The sequence below is a fragment of the Mustela putorius genome, unplaced genomic scaffold (genome assembly GCF_011764305.1).
Source record: "Mustela putorius furo isolate JIRA1106 unplaced genomic scaffold, ASM1176430v1.1 tig00537335_pilon_pilon_pilon, whole genome shotgun sequence".
Classification (NCBI taxonomy): Eukaryota; Metazoa; Chordata; class Mammalia; order Carnivora; family Mustelidae; genus Mustela; species Mustela putorius.
The window spans coordinates 6,834,729-6,850,888 of NW_025422457.1; the positions used below are offsets into that span (position 1 = coordinate 6,834,729).

The 16,160-nt window shown below is 38.4% G+C and overlaps 1 protein-coding gene across 5 annotated transcripts in view; it reads left to right on the forward strand.

Moving 5' to 3' along the window:
* The window catches only part of PLA2G4A (phospholipase A2 group IVA), a 176,728-nt gene that overhangs the window by 105,129 nt on the left and 55,439 nt on the right, over positions 1-16,160 (forward strand). For all 5 annotated transcript variants that reach the window (XM_004781557.3, XM_013050511.2, XM_004781558.3 and 2 more), the window contains 3 exons: positions 3,744-3,880; positions 11,676-11,898; positions 12,643-12,757. In XM_004781557.3, the coding sequence (XP_004781614.1) occupies positions 3,744-3,880; positions 11,676-11,898; positions 12,643-12,757 (475 nt within the window). The remainder of the gene's footprint in view (positions 1-3,743; positions 3,881-11,675; positions 11,899-12,642; positions 12,758-16,160) is intronic.

Consider the following 16,160-nt stretch of genomic DNA (forward strand, 5'->3'; position numbering starts at 1 on the left):
AACACCTAAGAAAAATGTAAAAAAAAAATATATATATTAGATAAACTAGTAAAAAATCGTTAAAAAAGAAAAAGGTAACAGTTAAAAAAAAAATTTTACCCGAAGGCGAGAAAAAAAAAAAAAAGAAAAAGAAAAAATTAAATTAACTGCAAGACTAAAAAAAAAAATCACAGGAAAAAAGCCATGAGTTCCGTGCTTGGCTTTCTCCTCCTCTGGAATTCTGCTGCTCTCCTTGGTATTGAAGCCGCACTCCTTGGTAGGTGAACTTGGTCTCGGCTGGATTTCTTGTTGATCTTCTGGGGGAGGGGCCTGTTGTAGTGATTCTCAAGTGTCTTTGCCCCAGGCGGAATTACACCGCCCTTACCCGGGGCCGGGGTGAGTAATCCGCTCGGGTTTGCTTTCAGGAGCTTTTGTTCCCTGAGCGCTTTCCGTAGAGTTCCAGAGGACGGGAATACAAATGGCGGCCTCCTGGTCTCCGGCCCGGAGGAGCCGAGAGCCCAGGGCCCCACTCCTCAGTGCGCCCTCAGAGAACAGCGCCCAGTTACTCCCGTCTGCCTGACCTCCGGCCGCGCTCCGAGCTCACCGAGCCTGCGACCGGTTCAAGGTAACACGGAGCTGCGAGCTTACTGTCGGCTCTGTCTCTGTAGCCGGCTTTCCTGTTCCAATACCCGCAAGCTCTGCGACACTCAGACACCCCCGATCCTTCTGTGACCCTGCGGGACCTGAGGCCACGCTGACCCCGCGTGGGCTTCGCCCCGGTTTAGCCTCTGGAGCGATGTCCCTCAGCGGAACAGACTTTTAAAAGTCCTGATTTTGTGCGCGGTTGCTCCGCCGCTTGCCGGGAGCCGGCCCTTCCCCCCGGGGTCTATCTTCCCGTCGCTTTGGATTCACTTCTCTGCCGGTCCTACCTTTCAGAAAGTGGTTGTTTTTCTGTTTCCAGAATTGCTGTTCTTCTTCTCTTCGATCTGCCGATGGATTTTCAGGTGTTTGCAATCTTTAGATAAGCTATCTAGCTGATCTCCGGCTAGCTGAAGCAGTCTCAGCTTGCTACTTCTCCGCCATCTTGACTCCTCCCCCTTCACTTTGTTTCTTATAAAGCTTTGAACTGCTTTGTGATCTAGTATCTTTGCTCCATCTTTGCTCAGTCTTCAATCTCTAACTTTCTTTTGCTAGTAATTGTTATTGGGAAATAGCATCAAACAAAAGATACTCTTTCTCCCCAGCAGTCTGACTTTTCTTTCACATCAGCCTCTGTCTATCCAGTAAACATTTCCATCCATCCACTCCCTGTTCTCTTGTCTGTCTCCACCCCCACCCTCCCCCCATCCTCAACAGGCTCAGAATCTTCCTGGAAGATATTGGATTGTACTCACCACATGCCTGATAATTCTGGAGCAGTGGTTATTAAGCTTTTTTGATCTGAGAAATCTATTTTACATTAAAAAAAATATAAAGAACTTCTAAGAGAGGGACACCTGGGTGGCTCAGTGGGTTAAGCCTCTGCCTTCGGCTCAGATCATGATCTCAGGGTCCTGGGATTGAGCCCTGCATTGGGCTCTTTGCTCAGTGGGAGCCTGCTTCCCCCCACCCCTCTGCCTACTTGTGATCTCTCTCTCTGTCAAATAAATAAATAAAATCTTTAAAAAAAAAGAACTCCTAAGAGGTTTTATTTATATGGGTTATATCTATGAATATCTACCATATGAAAAGTGAAAGCTGAGAAAACTTATCAAAATACATACTTATTTTACATAAATCATTGTCATATTAATATCAATGACATTTTATGAATATAACCATATTTTCAAGAACATAAAAAGGGTGAGAAGGGCAGCATTGCTTTACATTTTTATAAGTATCTCTGTTGTTTGACTTCAGAGACAGCAGCTGGATTTTTGTTATCTGCTTTTGAATTCAATCTCTTGCTGTATCACACATCCTATAATTTCTAGAAAACTCCATCATAGACTCATGAGGTAATGAGAATGAGCAAAGACAAATAACATCTTACTGTTTTCATGAAAATAGTTTTGACCTTGTAGACACCCAGACGGCTGTGTACAATTTGAGAACTAGGCCCTGGGGTATAGAGAAACCACCCGCTCTCTTGAGCAATAATGGTTCAGGACCACAGAGAAAATGACAATCTCTTCCTCTACAAACAAACACTTGTATTTTAGTCATGTTGCAGACAGCCTTTGCTTCTCTCCTGCAAAAACTCTTGGTTGACTCATGTTGCTTCCATTTCCAGAACAGCCTCCTTCCCTGCCCTCGTCCGTCCCTGTTCAATAACTGTGCATCTTTAAAATTAAGCTTGGGTTTCTTTTTAATTTATGAAGCTTTCTCCACCACTTCAGTTTCTCTGATTGGAATTGACCACATCTTCTGGACCTCATGTACTCCTAGCCTATAGCCCTTTATTTTAGGAAGACATATTAGCATGAGCCTGGATATAAGAGCTTGGGGTTTAATCCCTGACTGCTGTTTACTGATTGTTTGACCTGGAGCGAGTCTTCAAGGTGTTTCTTCCAAGTGCCTTGGTCCCTCATCTCTTAAAATAGACACTTCATAGAGATTATGTGAAGATTAAATGAAACAATTTCTGGGGCACCTGGGTGGCTCAGTCGGTTAACCATCTGTCTTCAGCTCAGGTCATGATCTCAGCGTCCTGGGATTGAGCCCCATGGTGGGCTCCCTGCTCAGCAGGGAGTCTGCTTCTCCCTCTGCCCCTCCCCCCACTTGTGCACACTCTCTATCTCTCTCTGTCTCAGAGTAAGAGCTCAAGAAATGTCATCTCTCCCTATTTTTTTTATTGTCATAATAATTATTTTTTTGAAGATTTTACTTATTTGAGAGATAAAGTGAGAGAGAGAAAGAGAGAGCCTGAGCAGGGGGTGGGGAGGAGGGGGAGAGGGAGAAGCAGACTCCACACTGAGCAGGGAGCCAGACCTAGGACTTGATCCTGGGACTCTGGGATTATGACCTCAGCTGAATGCAGACATTTAACCAACTGAGCTACCCAGGTGCCCATATTGTCATAATTATTATTACATTTCTGCCTCACTTAAACTATATTCCCTGGATCTACTTGTGATGCTTGAAAGATAGAGACCACTCAATCAGATATATTTAATAGATTAAAGAATAAATAGATTCTGTAGCTCCTGTCACTTTTAATAGTATATATTTTTAAATGAGTCGGTATAAAGGAGCAATTAAGAATTCTGGACCAAGGCCATATAAAGGAAAGGCAATAAAATAAAGCTTTATTATACTTAAAAAAAAAAAAAAAGAATTCTGGACCAAGAGGGCATAGTGCTTACTTAACTCCAGATATCAGCAAATAGATTTTACATAGGTAATATCAGCATTTTAGAACTTCCATCTACAAAATGAGCAAAGACATTTTTGCTCACTTTACAGGATTTTTGAGAGACTCCCCCCCCAAAAAAATTGCACCCAAAAGCAAGCCAAAAACTGCAAAGGGTTAAGCTAATACAGAGTTATGGTTGTTATTTCTAAATAGAGTTAGTTGGTATTTTAGTCACATTTGCTTTCTAATAGACATTAATTCTTAATTTTCTTATATGAAACATATTCTTTTAAAAAAATAGATATATTATCAAGGTATGAGTGAACTACAATTCTTTATTACCAAACGTGGAGCACATAACATGAAAATTGAAACTAAAAGGGAATATATTTTTGCCTTTACAAATGATCTCTGCGTTTCATCACTCTAGGTGCCTGTGGTCGCCATATTGGGCTCAGGTGGAGGCTTCCGAGCCATGGTCGGATTCTCAGGTGTGATCAAGGCCCTGTATGAGGCAGGAATTTTAGATTGTGCTACCTACATCGCTGGTCTTTCTGGCTCCACATGGTTAGTATGCATTTTAAATCTTAGTTATATCATGCTAAAAGTTTGGGGTTTATCTACCTCAAACCTTTGAAAAGAAAGGAGGATTTAGAAAACTGAACCTTAATTTCAAATTATTGAAGTGTTCCAGTTTGATGCTTAAAAATGTTTCTTAAAAATGAGGGATGCCTGGGTGGCTCAGTTGGTTGGACGACTGCTTTCGACTCAGGTCATGATCCTGGAATCCTGGGATTGAGTCCCGCATGGGGCTCCCAGCTCTACGGGGAGTCTGCTTCTCCCTCTGACCTTCTCACTCATGCTCTCTCTCACTGCCTCTCTCTCAAATAAATAAATAAAATATTTTTTTAAAAAATCTTTCTTAAAAATGTGTTTCAAGGCAAATTCATACCTAATGATGCCCCTTATCATAAATTTACTCCTTTTAAGCTGATTTGTAACTTAAAATGTAGTTAAACATAAAATCTTAAAAATAGATCAATCGAAATTCTATATAAATATCACAGAGGTGAAATAACATGCTCCACCCATAATTAATTTAATCTTCCTATAATTTGCTGATTTGTAATCTTTCAGCAATCGTGTCTAAGTCTACATGATTCACTAGGTATTCATTTTCTTCTCTAGGGCAAATAGAAAGAGATGCAAGATACCTCAGTATACAGAAGAGGAAAAACAACTTTTGAATGTAGAAATGGAATGTTTCACTGATTCACATCTGATTATCAAATTAATCCTTTATATGCACTTAAGCTAAATTTGGAGAGAGACGTAAAACATGTGTACATAAAATATTTGTACACCATAGCTTTGTCGTTTCACAAACATTTATGAAACATGTTCAAAGAATCTACCTTGTTATTTTTAGTTTGCCTGACCCACAGAAGTACATTGAAAATCAAATATTAGAAAAAAAAAGAAAATAAAATATTAGTTCTTCCTCAAATGTCTCAACTGTGTCACCTTATTACAAAATGCCTGACTTTGACTTACAAGTCTTTTTAATCATTCAGCCATAGTAAAGTTCAACTGTCATAATGCTATATTATATATGTCAAGCATTTTAATATTTCTCTACCTTCTTATCGTATGAGATGGATCTGAGTTTTTTTCATTTTCAGCTAAAGAAAATTTGACTCGGAAGCCAAGGGATTTGTCCAAGATCACTAGCAGAACCAGCATGTGAAGTCAGGCTTTTGATCCTCTAGTCTAGGATTCTTGGAACTAAACCATAATCTTTTCTTGCACAGCTGTATGTTCTACACAGAAATTCACATATAAAGAATGTATAGTTTTTAAATATTTAAGAAACTTAAATATCTTAAATCTTAAATATCAGATTCTTTAACTAAAAAACAAAAACTTAGAATGATGGTTGCTACCTTCTTTCTATATACCCTCAAAATGATTTATCTTTTTTGAAAGAAGGGTGTAGCCCATTACTATTCATTCCCTTGAAGGAAAGAGCAGGCACCTGCCTGTTTAATGAGTAATATGACAGAAAAACTTGGGCCCTAAGATTAATTTGCCTACTCGAGCATTCTATTATTACTCTTCGAGTGGTTTTCCTTCTCTGAATTCACTATTTGTTGGATTCCTGTGGTCCATCACTGACTAATACATTGCAAGAAGCTTATTTTCTTAAACTCACCTAATAAAGACAGAACAGATATGATTTGGGGTGCTGACTTGAGGGTATAATAGTGTGTGTTTATTAGGCTGCAGTCATTGCTTTAGTTATGGATTTGAGGCAGCATCTTAGATTCTGCTGTCAAGGTTCTAAAAACAAGTCCTGCAAAGTGTAATTAAGAGAATTTTAGATGTTACAGGCTAATCATTTAAATACCACAGGCCACACATTTATACGTACATAAACTTCTGCTCTATCCTTCGTTGCCTAATTTCTCCAAGATTAGCCGTCCCTTATTTCTTTCATTTCCTTCAAGGCCACTCATTCCTAAAAGCCTTAACAATAGATTTTCACCTGGCAACCACCTAATTTCCAAATATAATCATGTCTTTTGAAGTTCTTTTCCTCCTTGACTCTTTGGTGGAGTCCAGGAGGATAAATTTCGGGGTTGAGACATTTCACACAGTAACTATCCCTCTTTCAGTTCCCTTCTCTTCTGCCTTTTGTTTTTTGGTTTTTGGTTTTTTTTTTTTTAAAGATTTTATTTATTTATTTGACACAGAGAGAGAGAGATCACAAGCAGGCAGAGAGGCAGGCAGAGAGAAAGTGGGAAGCAGGCTTCCTGCTGAGCAGAAAGCCTGATATGGGGCTCCATCATAGGACCCTGAGATCATGACCTGAGCCGAAGGCAGAGGCTCAACCCACTGAGCCACCCAGGTGCCCCTCTCTTCTGCCTTTTGGATTTTATTTCATCCTCTCTGACTGCTCTGCCCTCCGTAATGTCTTTACAATTTTCACTGCTTTACTCCTTAATGTGAGCTTTCCTCCAAGACCTCTCTTTTGTTCTGTTACATCTACACACCACTCCCTTGGCAATTTCACCAGCTTCTACCACGTCAGTTATTACCATCAATAATTTAGTTCATGGAACTCTAGAACATCCTGAAAGCTAATGGACCAAAAAAGGAAAGACAATACAAAGTAGCTGTTGAAGAAGACAATCAAGTAAAAGATGACCCAGAGGTCAGGGGTAGAGAGTACTTCAAGAAGTAGTGGGACTTTTAATAGAATGAAACATCTGTGAATAGCTTAGCTTAGAACTGGGCTTGGAAATCCTTACTGGTTTTAACAAGAATCACTGAAGTAAATAAAGAGCACTTTTGATCATGAAATTGCAAATAAGAAGTAAAGAGAAGATGAAAGAAAGAGTGGGGGGGGTAGTTGGTAAACTACTAGGAAATGTCTATTCTTTCAAGAAAGGGAATGTAGGACTCAGGAAAGTATCTTGGTGTGGTTTTGTTTCCAGAATTTAGAAATTTGTGTAGAAGTCTGAGGTAAAGGAAACAGTGTAGACGGATAGACGAAAGATAAAGAAATAGATGCTTCGTGGATAGAAAAAGATTCAGACTGAGACAGGACAGGACAAGATTGAAAAGTACAAGTGAAAGCTGTTCATCATGGAGAGGAGAGATACTTCCTGAGACAGAAGAAAAGGTGGTCGGATGATTCATATTAATTTTCTCTGAAAAGTATAGGTGAGAAGGTAAAAAAGTTCAAAGGAAGGAATTCAGAAAGACTTGGATAAACAAATTACACTCTTGTGTTGTGTAAGTTTTTATATTCTGTTGACACATGACCATTACTTGGCACAAATGAGGTAATACGGAAATATTTGGAGAAGCCTGGACCTCCCAAAAAGTTTTCTGTGATCACAAAAGAGAATTTTATGTAGGACAAAGCCTTCCCTTGTAACTGTTACTAACTTTAGGGCAATTATTTCTGAAATTATTTTTGTATGATACTTATTATTCATTGCTTGTATTAGCCAACCGGTCAGCACAACTCTCTTTCCCAGTACAGCTTCATTTGTAGAATCCTGAGGGGTTAAAGTGTCTTGACTACCATGTTTGTATGGCATTATCATCTAAAGAGAATTGAGAGCAGCTCTACATCTGTAACCATGGGGTTCAGTTCATTAAACTGACTAAAATGGAATTCAAGAATGAGAACTTTCAGTTGGACAGTCTGAAGAATTCCTGCCGCACTGAAAAATGAAACAATTTTAGGAGACGTTGCCTCATAAGAGGTGACAGATCAAGATCAACAGAAAAAGATCAAGATGGAAGTTAGAGAAAATATGTTGTTTGGCGTGGGGGGTGGTGGAACTGTGCTTGTCTTGTTCTTTAGTGGGTCTCTCCAACAAATCACATATTTAATGACTAAAGCTTTGCAAAAGTAACCATTTTGAGGGGGAAATGAATCTAAAGATTTCTTTAGAGTTTTAGGCTGTTTACAAATGTTAAGTCTCAAGAAATGCTTTTGAGACTTGGCTTTTGACACTTACTAGGCATAGAAGTTCTATATGTTTAACCCTGATGATGCTGATTTGGCAAGTCCTTAGAGGCCTGGTACTGGTCTTTTAAAACATTGGCTGTGTGATGTGGAAGAAAGGATTGTACTGAGAATTCCTTGTGGGATTTTTTTTTAAAGATTTTATTTATTTATTTGAGAGATAGAGCATACGCGCATGTGAGGGAGCACATGTTTGGGCAGGTGTGGGGAGGGGAAGGGGAGACGGAGAGGGACAAGCAGACTGCACTGAGCATGGAGCCCACAAGGGCTCAGTCTCACAACTCTGAGATCATAAGCTGAGGCAAACTCAAGGGTGGGACAGTTGTTCAACTGCCTGAGCCACCCAGGAACCCTTCCTTGTGCACTTTTGACATGATTTAGCTATAAACATTTCACACTTAGCCTAGAATGCATTCGTATGGAGAGAATGATGTGTCCCATTGTATAAATGTGTCAAAAAAATTAGAGGCAGATATTTTCAGATTTATAGAGAAATAAATTGAGGAGGGCGCCTGGGTGGCTCAGTGGGTTAAGCCGCTGCCTTCGGCTCAGGTCATGATCTCAGGGTCCTGAGATCGAGGCCCGCATCGGGCTCTCTGCTCAGCGGGGAGCCTGCTTCCTCCTCTCTGCCTGCCTCTCTGCCTGCTTGTGATCTCTCTGTCAAATAAATAAATAAAATCTTTAAAAAAAAAAAAAGAAAAGAAATAAATTGAGGATCATTTCGTTCATTACTTAACTATTTATAGAGGCCCTGCTGTGTCTAAGAAACTTAGTTGTGGAAACTTGATTGGTATAATTAGGAATCATGTATTATTAGTAAAGAGATGAAAATTAAGGCTGAACTATGGACTTCAGTATTGGAGGATTGATGTCTATGTGCTTAGACATGTCCACAGAAGCTAGTAATAGCCGAATCTTGCCTTGGTGTCACCAAGGAAACAAAGAAAGCTATTTAAAGAAAATTGGCCATTGCCCCTATCACCCCACCTTTATCTTCACCAAAGCAAAAACTCAGGTCTTAGATGTCCCCACAATGATGCCATGATAGGTCTGTCCAACTCACGCTTGCAAATTCTAAGGAATATGGTGTCATAAATGCTGACGTGGAGAACATTAACCTGGTGCCAGTGGTTGAGGTATTCTAGGTCTCTGACTGGGGCTTGTATCCTCAAGCCAATTGCTTCATGATGGGAAAAGATTGAGAGAGGGAAAGGGGGAGAGAGAGATTCATCCAAGTGAATGGCTTTACTTCAAACTTTAGAGGGCAGAAATGGACTACAACCATTCTACGTGGAACAAAAAGAGAGGATTGGGCTGGTATCCATATACATTTTGACCACTTAAAAAAAATCAACCTCTGAAGCTCTGATACAAGTCCTAGCTTTTGAGCAGTCCCCCAACCCCAGAGGGAAGAACTGCTTGATCTAAAGCCAATGGGAAGAAAGGAAGAGAAGACAAGGGCCTTCAGATCTTGCTGGAGGCAATTCTTGGGGGCAGAGGTACTTACTAGAATCATAATTTGGTTCATTTAAAGACCAGCTAAATTAAAAATTCATGCTATATGGGGAACCTGGGTGGCTCAGTGGGTTAAAGCCTCTGCCTTCGGCTCAGGTCATGGTCCTGGGGTCCTGAGATCGAGCCCCGCATCAGGCTCTCTGCTCTGCAGGGAGCCTGCTTCCCCCTCTCTCTCTGCTTGCCTCTCTGCCTACTTGTGATCTCTATCAAATAAATAAAAAACCTTAAAAAAATTCATGCTATAACCTATAGCTCTGAGAAGCATGAAACACAGGGTTGGGTTTAAGCTTTCTAAAATCCAAGGCAAAATCCAAACTATGCACAGTGACATAATATAATTTTTAATAAGTTAGGGGAAAGCCAGTGGCCCATGGAGGTAGAAATTATTCTTGTTATGAGAATAGTAAATAACTTCTTCTTAGAGTTAGAGAATGAAGTATATCATGAATAGTTCCAGAACCAACTACTCAGAGGCTCAAAAAGATGTTTTATTTTCCTATTTTTTTTTATGTTCTTAAGTGTAAACCAATACATACCATCAATGTGTGCAATTATTGAAAAGAATGATAAGGTCCAGAAAGTCAGGTCTTCGTTGGTCTGAATGAATCATGTGATAGACCTTGGAATAACTACAGGAATGGATAGATCCTGTATCTCTCAAACCGTCTAAGCTGTATTTTTCTAGATAATTGGTGATTATACCAGGCTCGAGTTCAGAGTAAATCTTTTTGATTTATCTTTCTCACAAGTTTTTGGGAAATATTAGGATAAAGATCTTTTAAGAATTTTTATTTAAAAAACATGTTTTTCAGAGCATGTGTTCCATGTTAGGTCTCTCATCAGTCTCCATTTGTTGACTTAAAATGATTCTCAGTTTGTCTCCAAAGAACTCTGAATCCAATAAAAAATTCTACTCTAATGTAAAGTAGAAGTAGTTTGGTTTCTAAGAACTGAAATCTTATTTAAGAGATTAAGAAAAAACAATAAAACCTATTGGGGGAGAGGACACATTTTAAATTCTAGTTCTTTTATTAACTGGGGAATTGTGAACATTGGTTTAAATGCATCAGTCCTCTCTTAGAAGAATTGGAAGCTGTTGTGGGTCTTTAAGCTTATGCCCAGTTAGCCAGCACAGGCCTAGGGCATGGCAGGGGCCCATTAAGGGTTAGTTTTTTCCTCTCTCTAAAGGAAAGATAAATCATTATAACAGGTATTTTGATTTGAATGTCAAGGAAACAGGAAGTTAAACTGTGTGCTATTTTATATACTCTTTGGTTAGATGACGTGGTGGTTATTTCTTTCTCTCATTATTTTGTATTCTCTGTTCAGTAGTTCAAAAAACCATGCTTTCCACATGCCAGGCATTTGCTAGTCATTGAGACTAGAGAAGTTGAATAAGCAGTTTTCCCTGGGGGATGTCATAATTTAGTAAGGGAGACAGATACACAGTCATACTTCATATTTAGTGTGGAGAACTACAATACTAGAGATATTGATGCACGGGAAGGAGGGTGGTCTCACATATGAGTGCACGGGAAGGAGGGTGGTCTCACATATGAGACCATGTTTATGGTCTAAATATCAAACACCAGGGTAGTGTCTGCTGATTTCCAGTTTCATTAGAAGTGGTCAAATGGCTGGTGGCCAAGAATCTCCACAAGAAAGCATTTACCTCAAAGACTTCTTTCTCTCCAGGATTTTACCATCAGATTTGGATGCGCAGAAATTCTGAGACCTATAATTCTCAAGACTTAGGATTCTGCCCAGTTTGCAGTGGATGGAACAAACAAACAAACGCCACATTTGTCAGGAAAATTAGGCATTCAGAATAGGTTAGACAGCAGCACATTTCCTACCTGTAGATAATCATTATGGAAAGTCCAACCATCAGATTACGTATGTGACTACTATTACATCCAGACAGGTTAGCTTGTTTACATGACTCAAACATGTTGTTTTCATTGGTTTCTGATAATCTAATAGGGTTTACCCATTTCTAGAGGCTAGACAGTACACGGTGTAAGCCTGGCACAGCGTCCTCCTCTCTGGATTGGGCATGGGAAATCCAGTGTTTCCTCTGAGACCTCTCTTTTACTTGGCTTCCATTGTAGACCAGCTTCTTTCTGACTGATACATTCTTTCCTTAAATGGATTGATATTTTCAGTCCGATAATTAAGTTAATCAACTATTTCTAACATTCATTTTTTTTTTTTTTAATTTTTATGACAAAGAGTACCTGCCTTCTTTGGAGACTACCATGCAATGCACTTTCTCTTTGCTAATCATCTTTTGTTTCTCTACAGGTACATGTCAACGCTATATTCTCACCCTGATTTTCCACAGAAAGGACCAGAGGAGATTAATGAAGAGCTAATGAAAAATGTTAGCCACAACCCCCTTTTACTTCTCACACCACAGAAAGTTAAAAGATATGTTGAGTCTCTATGGAAGAAGAAAAGCTCTGGACAGCCTGTCACATTTACCGATATCTTTGGGATGTTAATAGGAGAAACACTAATTCACAATGTAAGCTATGACTCAATCTATGGCCCTTTTAATACAAGTAGACCCTGTATGTTATAATGTTTTAATAAAACAAAATGATGTATTTTGTAAACATCACTTGACTCAACTGACCCAATCAACAATGTGTCCTGAGCACATACCCCCATGCCAGGCATAACACTTGTACATTTCTGGCTAGTGCTTACTCATTCTGTGTAACAGTTTTGATGTATAGTGAAGTACTTTTGTATTCTTTTTCTTTGGGGGAAAAAAAAAATACACATTTTAACCCTTAACTGGCCACTCAATGGCATTCTTTAAGATGAATACAAGTAATATTGTAATGGTAGAGGCAAATGGAGGTTGCCTAAAAGAGAGTCAGAAAAGGGAGTGAGTCACATGGAAAAAGCCCATTTGACACATGACTACAGTGTGACTTACCATGGGAAAATAAAGCGGGGGAGATAGAGTCAGTTCCAGGGAATCCGGGGTCCAGATTATTTTTTCATGGTTTTGTAGCTGCCAAGTTCTTCAACTCAAACATAGATATAGCCTTTAAAGTTGTGGGGTTTTTTTAGAATGAAGATAATTACCTCCCTAGAGCTTAATTTTGTTGTTTATTAAAACCCAGAGATTTCTAGAAAACATGACTTATTTTTATTATAAGAATTTTAAGTGTCTCGATTGGAAGTCCTACTTTAAGTAGCTTTCTATCTGTGTTTGCTTCTGTATTTAAAATCATGTCTTTATTTCTTCTGTGGACAGAGAATGAACACTACCTTGAGTAGCTTGAAGGAAAAAGTCAATTCTGGTCAATGCCCTTTACCTCTCTTCACTTGTCTCCATGTCAAACCCGATGTTTCAGAGCTGATGTTTGCAGGTATGTAATTTCCTCTTTCAAAACATTTCCTTGAACCTTTGAACTGTGGTTATAAGCAATTTTAGTTGTCCATTTTCATATATTTTCTCTAACATGAAAACATTGGAAGATATAAGAAAATATTAAGCTAGATGATTTTCTCGTTATGGAATATATTCCATGAAGTTAGTAACTTATATTTCTTCATTTAAATTAGTGAAATAAAAACTATAAAAAGTCATGATTGCAACCTCAATTTTCCTCATTTCTCAGGGACTTTTAACAAAATAGTGTGCCTAGTGCTTCTAGGCAATGCATATTATTTGCTTCCTGCAGCTGTTTTCATTAAATAGGATAATATGATATATGTTTATCATTCAAAACCCTGTTGTAATTTTTATAATACAGTACTTAAAAAGTACTAGTCTGTACTTGAGGCAGCTGGTGAACAAAATGCCTCATTTTGTTAAATCTCAAATGTAAATATTTGTTTCTTCTGTGGCTTTTCTTCTTATTGGGTGCTCTCAAAGCCCGTGAACTCATGCTTCTGAGGGCCTTTGGCAGTCTTAATCTGCAGTGTGGAAGCACTTCTCACTATAGCTGGTAGGGTTCATCATATTTTTGGGAAAAGGACCTCAGTGAAATCAGTCACACCATAAGCTTGAAAGAAAAGAATTGTGCATGGCATGTAATTAACAGATTTACATCCCGAATCCTTTTCCAATTTTACAAAGCCTTACTTTTTTCAACTGACCTCTCTTACGCAAGAAGAACTTTGCAAATTATTATTATTATTTTTTAAGATTTTATTTATTTATTTGACAGAGAGAAAGACAGCGAGAGTGGGAACACAAGCCAGGGGAGAGGGAGAACCAGGCTTCCTGCTGAGCAGGGAGCCTGATAGTGAACTCGATCCCAGGACTCTGGAGTCATGACTTGAGCTGAAGGCAGGCACTTAGCAACTGAGCCACCCAAGCTCTCCTTGAAAATTATTTATAAAAAGCAGTGCAGCTGGAATGCATCTATTCAACTATTTACCAGTTATATTGACTAAAAACCATCATGCTGATGGTTCAGAAATCACTTAACATATTGATTATTTTATTTAACTTTTGCTACAGCTCAGGAAGTGAGGTATTTTTAGCTCTGTTCAATAGACAAAAAAGAACAAAACCTCAGAAAGATTAAATTATTTGCACATTGCCACACAGAAAGTAAATAGCAGAGCTGAGATTTATTCTCGAAAATCCTTTGTTTTATGAAAATACTGGCTTCTCTGGTTACTGACTGTGTAGACCGTAGTAAGCCAGGTGCTAAGCATGAACTCCCCTCCCCCACCACAGTATATTGCCCCCATTCTATCAGGACTTATAATCTGAAAGATTTACAATAATTATTAAAGAAGTGAAGGCTCAAGAAAGAAGGTACTCTGTATTGTTTCTTGACCAAGATACATGATATTTTTTAGTTGGCTTCTACATCTCTTAAATAAGGATGAGCCTATCAACATGTTTATATTTTTAAAAAATGATATAAAGTATGCATAGTACATAAACAGTGTCAGACCCAACTTAAGTTTAAGTAAATCTTAAAAATTTAGTGCTCTATGAAAGCTGTATAAGAAATCAGAGGTCTGGATCTTAGCTACAAACAGATTTTATATATGAAAGGTATATTTAATTATTGCATGGGGGTCGAGCATGCATTAGGAGTCTGGGGTAACTATAGCATGCCCAGCAATAAATAAGGAGCAAGATCTTGATTGTAATGAAGTTTATAGGGAGAACTGAAATTCATTCATATAAGAAAAGTTTAAGCGCCATGATGAAATTGGTTTGGTTTGGTTTTTGCTTTCCTATCACTGGTGTTTTGTGAGGTCTTGGAATGTTTGCAAATAGGTTGATAAATCCTACTAGAATGCTAGTCAAGTCTGTGCATAGCCAAATAAGCCATTTTACCCCAAAAGCATTATGATGTGGCCAAATAAGCACTAAACTGATTTGTAAGCCCTGCCTTATTTCTAAGCTGAAATACCTTCGGTGGGTCATTTAATCTTTCTGATTCTTGTTTTCCTCCTTATTTTTTAAAAAAAAGGATATTAATAAACATCAGGTTTATCTTACAGAGCTATTAAGACAATCACCTGAGGTAGGCAGAAGATGGAACATCAAGAAGAGACATAAAATAGTGTTACAATTGTTATGTCATTTTCATAGTCACCTTTTTAAAATTCTGAACTTGAGGCAGTAGCCATTCTCATTGGAAAATCTAACCACGATCATTAAAGAACAAAGGACTGGTTTGGATTCAACTAGAGTGGGAAAGGTTGTTTTATGTACCTTTTGAGCTTGAAGTATCTGATTTGGGCCATCTGCCTCACTGTGATATTATTACAGAGATGGGAGATACTTAACTAAACTTCATTGCTAAACTTTTAAAATAAGGGGGTGCCTGGGTAGCTCAGTCATTACACGTCTGCCTTCGGCTCAGGTCATGATCCCAGGGTCCTGGGATCAAGCCTTGCTTCTCCCTCTCTTACTCCCCCTGCTTGTGCTCCTTCTCTCCCTGCCTCTCCCTCTGTCAAATAAATAAAATCTTTAAACTTTTACGATAAGGAGGTTCAAAGCTGTTTCTTCCAACAGAGTTGGACAAAGCCATCAAGCATGAGTTATGTAGATCTTGTACTCAGATAAGAGATTCAAAGGTGTTATGTTATGAAACTTCAAGTAGCTTGGGTTATTGGGGGGGGTGGGGGAAGAGAGATGTCTATATTACTTTAAAGTTTGCTTGGATTAAAAATGGATATTTGGGGAAAAAAAGTTGAAATATTATCTGAATAATATTTTTAAAAGTCAAAGAACCAGATTATCTTAACTTACAGAAGTTTTTATCAACTTTATTTCCACAGTATCAGAGAATGTTTTTCTTCCCTGTAGAATAGTTTTAAACATTTTCCTCTTTTGAAGATCTTAAACAAATAAACTTTAGTTGTTTAAACTGTTAAATATTTTTTGACTCCTTCACTTTACTACAGTGCTTTCATTTTTACATTTCCATTGGTCAATAAATTGTGTTTATTGAGCACAATTTATAAGCTCAACATCATGTTAAATTCTTTGACAGATACTATAAGAGTAAATACATAGTATTTATTATTCTTTGGGAAAGTTACAGTCCCATTAACAAGACAAAAATAAAACATGGAAAATAAATGAGCCATACACATAGAACATTATGATCTCTTAAAGTGTGTAGAACTGACCTACGAGTAAGATATCATAGAGATTTAATGCAGTCCTAAGAAAGACTTCATGTGGGTGAAGGAACTCAGTTTTCAGTTGAACATGGAAAGGTCTATCAAGGGAGATGAATAGTCCTCTTTGTGCGAAATAGCATGAGAAAATGCTCAGAAGGGGAGCGAAAG